General features: G+C 36.4%; 1 protein-coding gene across 1 annotated transcript; it reads left to right on the forward strand.

Annotated features, from left to right (window-relative positions):
- Positions 1–1,043: 1,043 nt before the first annotated feature.
- On the forward strand, positions 1,044–2,930 carry PKNH_0513000 (holo-[acyl-carrier-protein] synthase, putative; the record flags this gene model as incomplete). Its single annotated transcript, XM_002258225.1, has 1 exon — positions 1,044–2,930. One exon carries the CDS (start codon positions 1,044–1,046, stop codon positions 2,928–2,930), a length of 1,887 nt encoding a protein of 628 aa, XP_002258261.1.
- Between the last annotated feature and the right edge of the window lie 5,637 nt (positions 2,931–8,567).

Here is an 8,567-nt window from a genome sequence, read left to right on the forward strand (position 1 = left end):
GCACACACATGCAAGTATTCGGGCGCTATAACTTTCCGAACGAATAGTAGCGCCACTATAGCCTGGTGGGCAAATTAATTCCTGTGGTACCCCTCCCTAGTTCGCTAAGTATTAAGGCTTCCTCTGATTTCCATCTTTTTGTCCCCATGGTGGGCGTACAACACTGTCCTGGAATGACATGGGGATGAAGATAAACTGCGCTAGTTATTCATGAGAATACCGTTTGATGGGGGAGGTTCACACATACGATGGAGCTTCAAATGGAAGGTAGTTAATCTAACGAGGTGCTTTAGTACATGTGTTGTTATCTCCAGGGGTGTGTACCCCCCCCCAAATATACACCCAGGGAAACCAACCCTCTCCCCGGTGGTTGTCACTTTTGCCGCTCTGGGCTAGTTCCTTTTCAGACGTTTCATCATTAAAAATGAGGAACTTCATTGTGGCGTAGGAGGTTAATATGAGAAGAGTATTTTTTTTTTTTTTTTTTTTTTTTTTTTTTTTTTCCTTCTGAAATTGTTTTTGAGTCAGGAGCAACCTGGAAGAATGTTACATCTCCGATGCGCGGGGAGGCTTGATGATCTGTTCACTCGTAGGTGGTGGAGTACTTTTTTTTGAGTGGCGTTCTTCGTAGCAACGAAATGGTTCTGGTGGGTTGATCCGTTGTGAAGTCGTATGGGACATAGCCGCAGGAAAAAAAAAAAAAAAAAAAAAAAAAAAAAAATTATACCTCTATTTGTTGCAAAAAGGGTAGCATTGTCAATCCGTTTGCTCCTCTCGTTACACGTGTGACACACGCCTTTGCCAAAAGTTGAGTTGTATTTTTCTCCCACCCCTCCTGAGTGAGTTGCCCAGGCATCGCAATTCAGTTGTAGGTACATGAGTAAAGTGGGGGGAGGGGTATACCTTATGAGGGCATTTTGTGAATGCCCCCGGCACACCTTCATCGTAGAAGAGTTAAGAACGCATCAATACAGAAGCGTACATATCTGTAGTTCTGCAAGGAAGTATCTAACGCTCACCTGAGAAAATAGGACCCAATTATAATGCCGGGTTCTGCTACCCATAAAATAAGAAGTGCTTGCACGAAAGTAGTAAAAGTGTTATTTCTATATTGGCTTGTTTTTGTGAAGAAGCAGAAGGTACCAAGGATGGTACATTCGCTACGGATTACGAAGAAAAAAAGTTGCATCCAAATGGGGCGTCCGCCCGGTGGTAAGAATTATATCTCCCCATATGAATCCAGGGATAGTTCTTCAGAGCGAAAGGCACCTTTTAATTGTCTTTATCGGGCCTACTTCAAAGGGACAAAACAAAATCCCTTGGGAAGCCTGATCTCAGTCCATCCAGTTAAGAAGCTAAAGTTAATGCAGCGAAAGAATTCCAAATCAGCAGCGCGTTATTTTTACATTCATAATTTTCAATGTCCGGAAAAAGTACTTGGAAAAATATGTCCCCTAGGGAGGGAATCAAAATGGAAAAGTGTACGTTACATGAGTAGGTTAACAAAAGTGCTCATGGTTGGGGGTAATGATGAAGAAATGTTTAACCAGATAAACAGAAATATTATGAGGGGGACATTAGGAGAAGAGGATCACATGTACAACAGCTTATACGGAAGGAGTGACACCGTCTGGGGAGAAAATTACGAAATAAATTCCTTCCTTGAAATTGTAAATAACCAGACGGAAGTACCCATCGACCTCGCCAATTTTGAGAAGGAAATAAGGAAACTTATCCGCCTAATGCGTTTTGAAGATTTTCAATTGAATATAACCTTTGTGAGTTTGAACCAAATGAAGGAGTTGAACAAGACGCACAGGCGAAAGAATGAACCGACTGATATCATTTCCCTTTTGCATTATGTGGACAATGGGCAAGGCGTTTCTGGTAATTCTGAGCTGCAAGGTAGCGACATACCTGGCGGGAGGTGTTTGAGGTCCGGCGACATTTATTTGTGCCCCGCGTACATAAGCAGGGAGTGTGTCTTGGCCCGGGTTAATTACGAACGCAGTTTGTTGAATGATCAAAGCAGCGAAAGTGGAAAGGTGGAAAAAATTGGTGGTGTGTCCACACTGGACAATCGCGAGGACGAAGACAGAAACTGGGAGCAAGTGCGCCCGCGAGGTGTGAACAAGTTGTTTAGAACCCTTTTCTGCGTGCAAGAACGTTTGGCGCTGTACGTTCTCCATGGATTAATACATCTAACGAACAAGGATCACGTAAATAATGCAGACGAGTATAACGCATTTATGGACATAGAGGAAGACATGATCAGTAAGTATCTTAAGTTCCATCATTATACACACACATTTTACTCCCACTACGTTATTGGGTTTGGGACAGATATTCTGAACGTGAATAGGATTTACAAAATTTTGCAAAAAAAAAATGGGGCGTTTTTCTTGCGTAAAATTTTGAGTTCCCTTGAGCTTCGGGAGTTAGCCCAAGGTTACCTCGGCGAAGCGGTGGGGTGTAACCAACTGGGGGATAATTTGAATGACCAATTTGGTAAGAGTGATGACAAAGCGAATTGTGGTGGGGTCTTCCTTGAGCAGTCTGAGCGGAGCCTCGCGCAGAGGCTCACGACAAATTGCGCACTGAAACTGGCCATCCACGTAAGCAAAAAGTTCGCATCGAAAGAAGCGATCGTCAAGTCCATGGGGCGAGGTCTAAGCTCCATTTCCAAGTATGGCCTAAGCATGAACGACATAGAAGTACGAAACGACAAGTATGGAAAGCCCCTCGTTTTTTTATATGACCAGGCAAGGAAAATAGCCAACGAAATGGGGATAGTAAATATATTTTTATCTCTAAGTGATGAAAAGATAACTTGTCCAAATCACAATGTTAAAAAGGATGAGTCCGCGATGTGCAACTTCTGCACATACCTGATCCATGCACAGGCACTTTCGGTTGGATCAAATGTGTAACGCTGTGGAACGGAGGAAGAGTGCTCGGCACAGAACGGGAACGCATTTGCATGCGCGGTTTTATTAATTTGGTTTATATGTCCTTACGTGTGTATATTTATATACTTTTTTTTTTTTTTTTCACCCTGTATGATGTGCTAATTTTAGGCAATTTAAACAGAGGTTGGGGTGGCTCTGAAGGGAACTATGCTGACTTGCCCAGAGAGTTGCGTAATGCGGAAGAGTAGAATTGTGCAAGTGTATGAATGTATACGTGTGTGTAGGCGCTTTTCCGCGTGCGTTTAGGCACCCCCCATCCTCTCCTCTTAGTTCTTTATCGAGTGGGAAAAATAAACAGGGGAGCCAAAGGGAACACCTCGCAGGAAAGTCTGAAAGGAAGATTTGGTGAAAAGCAAGCCAGAAGGTGGACAGTGAAAAGTTGTTATGGTGAAATGATAAGAAATAGGTTAAAAAAAAAAGTTGCGCGCTAGTTAAGAGGAAAGGTATACACAGATGGACTACATATTAGCTTTTTCCTCCTACATGCACAAATGTTCCTGATTACGTGAAGGAAAAAAAAAAAAAGTACAGTGTACGGCGTACCTTGAAAGTTTTTTTTTTTTTTTTTTTTTTTTTATATTCATATGTAGCGGCATAGGTGTACACTCCCGAAGAAGTCTGCACAACGGCGAACCGCTTAATCAAGTGGTGGAAAAAAAAAAAAAAAAAAAAGGACCTCACTCGCATGCAAGGTGGAAGTTGTTAGATGGTACATCGCAGGCGCCCAGATGTTCGAAGGAGCGGAAAAAAAAAAATAAGCGTGCACGGTAGAATGTACATGGGGTATATATATGTATATGTGTATATACATTCATGTTGGCGTATATGTGCACACTCGCGATCACGTTCTGTTCGCCCCCTACATCAAGCAGAAAGAACAAAGTGGCACGGTTTAATAAGAAGTTAAAGCGCTGAAAAAAAGGAAATGTGTCACAAAAAAAAAAAAAAAAGAGGAAAAAAAAGTTCGCAATTCATGTTCATGTAAAAAAATTGAAGAAAAAAAAAAAACATCAACATCAACAGGGAAAGAAAAAGAAAATAAACAAGTAAACGAAATTGGAATGAAGGTGAAAAAAGGAACACTCCTATTTACATGACGAAAACATGTGCCAGCGTGTAATCATTTTATGTGAATCATAAAGATGTACATATGTACTTTATACATGTGAAGAAAAAAAAAAAAAAAAAAAAAGTTGTAACCAACTTTGGCAAAAAACGGAAGAAAAAAGTTAACACAGAACAGAACAAAAAAAAAAAAAAAAAAAAAAAAAAAATTAAACCGAATAACCGATTAACCAATTAGAACCGATTGATTAAACACATTTACGAAGTCACGCTGAAGGGTTCGTGTAACTAAAAAAAAAACAAACTTGATAAAAATGAAAAAAAAGAAAAAAAAATCAACGGGAGGAAAGCAATGTTGCGTAACGGGACGTAACGTAATAATTACTCACATTCGACTGATGGCCGAGCGAGAGAAAAAGCTTTAACCTGAACACAAACGTAAAACGTATACATGCAATATATGTACATGTGCACTGTGTACAAATCAGAGTTAGAAACTTGTAATTACACCCCTCTATCTGTTTCCTTCGTGAACAGGAAGATGCAACTTTTACCCTACTAGATACATCACATCTACAATTTTTTCTTTTCTTTTATAGTTTAATATTCCACTAATGAAAAATGTCGAACTGAAGAGGGAAAAAAAAGTTGCAACGATCTTCTCCTTTTTTTTTTTTTTTTTGTTTTTTTTAACAATCCCTAATTTTAACCCTTGCGGAAAGAAGAGTAATGAATTCGTTCTTATGTAAATATTATACATATTGACGTGGACTCGTATACAACTTCTACATGTACCTGTGTGCAACTGCCCTCCCCTCTTCCCCGCATATGTGCCTTCATTTTATGTACTACCTAATTAACGTACAGCTTCACCTCTATGTGGTGTGAAGCTGCTTTAACCGTGTACTGTAGGTAATGCTTGTACGGTAATTGTGTACTCCCACGTGTACGTGCAGATACACGTACGTACATAGAGGCGAACGCAATGTACCTGTGAGTAACTCCTTCGTACCGTAGAGTATATAGGTGCATTTTTAACTTTTACATCTCTTTTGCTACGTTCATCGTGGTAAAGCTCTGCCTTCCTTCCACATCCCCCTTTTAAAGTACTCCTTTTTGCGTACATTCAAATCATGCCATTTTTACGAATTAATTTTTTTTTTTTTTACACAACTCTACCCCCCTTAGTACACCAATGCTTATATGCACAGAAGAAGAGATATGTACATTTGTGCACATGTAATTTTGACAAAAAAAAGTTGTAAATGTGTTTTCACCGCTTCACCACTTGGCTGTTCTGCCGCCTCCCGCTTTACTGCACGGTACACGCCGTTTTGCACAATTTTTTTTTCATTCGCTTGCTTGAGAGAAGAGAACATAAATTTTTATACCTAAGCCATTTGCGTGTACCCAGGGCTTGTCAGAAGTCACGTTTACATGGTTCAATTTTTGCATGAACGTTGCATTACATGTACGTTCGCATATGCGTGATGTAGATATGTATACTTTCGTGTATATGTGTGTAATTTAATTTAATATCACATAGCATGTGTTGTTTACAAAAAATTCACTGCAACAATTTAAATGCACTTCCATTTTTTTTTTTTATCTTATTAGTCGTTTTTACGTTTTTTCATTGTAAACTTGTTTAACTAATTAAAAATTATTTAAGGCAACTTTGCCTCCTCCACATGAGTCATGCGACATATGTACATGTAAACCTTTGTTCGTGGGCGCGCACTCTTATGCGTTAGCACTTGCTTTTGTTCTGCATTTTGCATTTGCCTCTGCATTCACATGTGCGTGTACACTTACGTGTTAACATGTGATCGCTGACGCGCGTCCTTACACATGCTTGTATACACGCTCGCATTTCTGTATTCAACTCCATGCATTCAAGAATTAAGCGGCTTTGCAAGTGTTCTTCACGACAACACAACAATTACAACTTATATTCGTGTTAACACTATAATGAGCCACATACATAAACGCATGCACAACATATATAGTCCTTTTCATTTCTTCTTCTTCTTCTTCTTCTTTTTTTTTTTTTTTTTTTCTTTTTACACACTTAAAGTTTTTAAATTGTTTTTAAAACACTTTTTGTGATGGTTCACGCAAATGCTCATTCGCGCTTCCGTTAATGAGGCAAAGTTGAATTCAATTTTTTAATTTTGTGCCTTTAATTAAAGTATTTATACGCATATGCGTGTGTATGTATGCGACCTTGCTTATGCATATATGTATGCGCGAATGTGTGTACAATTTGTTTTAATTAATCATATACATAACTCACGCAAATGGACATTTGGTTTAATTGCAAATCATATTTCTTTTTAACATGTGTCTACTGACGTACGCGTACGTTCTGTGTGTTAAAAGCAGCTACCAATGATATAAACCTGCCCCCTAAGTAATATATGTGCCGCTACATATGTATGTCCCCCCGTCAGTTACAACTACTTTGTTCTTCCTTTTTTTTTTTTTTTTTTTTTTTTAACAAGTACATATTGCATCGTAACAAAGAGCAGCCAATCGCATCAGCCGCAAAAAACCGCTTTGCAGTGTAATTTATTTTTTTTTGATCCTCTCCCCCTAACCTGTTCATTGAACTTTTAAAAAAAATACGTATGCAATGCGTGAAGAAGCAAGGGTATAATTGTCACTTCTACAAATACACATAAACGTGCGCGATTTACGTATGCCTGTACCATTTCGTGTGTTCCTTTTCATATGTATGTAAAAGTAAAAAACACACACCTGAAGATGCTGTGTTTTTTTTTATTAATTTTGTACGTAATTATAAATTAAAATTAGTGAATTACCCTTGACAGGATTCAAAATTGTAAATTTTTAAAAAGTTTGTGTTTAATTAAAGCCCGTTTAAAATTCACCTTGTGCGTAAATTACATCACCATCGTCTGCATTATGGTTACCTATTATTTTTAATTTTTCAAAAGGCACACAAAAAAAAAAAAAAAAAAGGCGTATAGAGTGTAGTTAATTTATGTGCCTTTTTTTTAATCTCCCAAAATTTTCACTTTAAAAAAACAACAGCACCAACTCTTTCATACCTTCATGTAGTGTACGTTTTTTTTTTTTTTTTTTTCTTCTTTTTTTGTAAAAGTGAGCATATATGCCTTGTTTAAATTAACAATACGTATATATATCTATATCACATGCATTTGCGTTTTTATACACTTCTCCCTGTGTACGTCACTTATATACATTTGCACAAAGTATATCACATAATCGCATGCAACATATGTGTTTTGTGCAAGCCCTTATGCACCCACAAAAAAAAAAAAAAAAATAGCACATGTACACATGTAGATACCAGCGAAAGGCAAAGAGTGCAGAAATGTAGAAATACCAAAGTGCAAAAATGCAGAAACAGAAAAATACAAAAATAGAAAAGAAAAATCCGCACACGTACGTATGAGTGAAACTTATTACGTAGAAAGTGCATGTTGGCCTCTTTTTTGTTGTTTTTTTCCTATGTTCTCCATTCAAGAATATTATACGCGAATTGTTTTATATGCATATTTTTTTTTTTTTTTTAAATGTGAGCAAAGTTGCTTATCTTTTTACAAGCTCGATTATTCATTTTTTTATACGAGTAACTGTGTTCACTTTTATGTAAGCGAAAATTTTTTTCCTTTTTTCTTTTTTTTACAAAAAAGTGTTCGTTTTTTCTTCATTTTTTTTTTTTTTTTTTTTTTTTTTTGTAATAAAGCATTTAAAAAGCGTGGAATAAATTTGGCTTCTTATTTTTGGAAGGCATGCTTTTCCTCTTTTTGAGGACAGAATGCATACTCTACACAATTTATAAATTTTTTTTGAAAGAATCAAAGCAGTTTTGGCGAGTGTACATATATACGTAAATGCATATGTATATATTCGTGTACGTGCACATTATTTATGCGTACTTGTTTGCATACTTACAAAAAGGAGAAGAGAAAAATACATAAGGCATATTAAAGAAATTAAAGGAGGTTTTAATTTTTAAACATTTAAGTTTTTTTTATTAATTCTGTAAATTTTTATTAATTAAAAAAATTCTTTTTTTTCACCCACCCTAAATTACCAAAAATTAATTGCTTATTCTTGTTATAGATACCATCTATGTTACATGTAAATAAATGCATATATAAAAAAACAACATTGCCTATTCATATTTTTTTTTTTTTTTTTTTTCTTTTTTTTTGACTGTTTTATTTATGCTGTTCATGTTTTGCTCACTATTTTTTATGGCTTGTCATTAAAAAAAAAAAGAGTAGCTAGCATATTTTTTTTTTTTTTTTTTTTAATTCAGTTAGCCAAAATTTATATATATGTAAATAAAAGCAAACATATATACACATAACTGCGCATTTGTTTGCTAAACAATTTGAACTTTTTGAACTCATTGGTATGTTGTAGTGTAAGTGCCTTTTTTTTTTTTTTTCCACATTTCCACATACTTGCATTACAACATAATTTATGTGTTTCTCCACATTTTACATTTTTATTGAAGTTTTGTTTTTAAGGATT

Source organism: Plasmodium knowlesi (genome assembly GCF_000006355.2).
Source record: "Plasmodium knowlesi strain H genome assembly, chromosome: 5".
Classification (NCBI taxonomy): domain Eukaryota; phylum Apicomplexa; class Aconoidasida; order Haemosporida; family Plasmodiidae; genus Plasmodium; species Plasmodium knowlesi.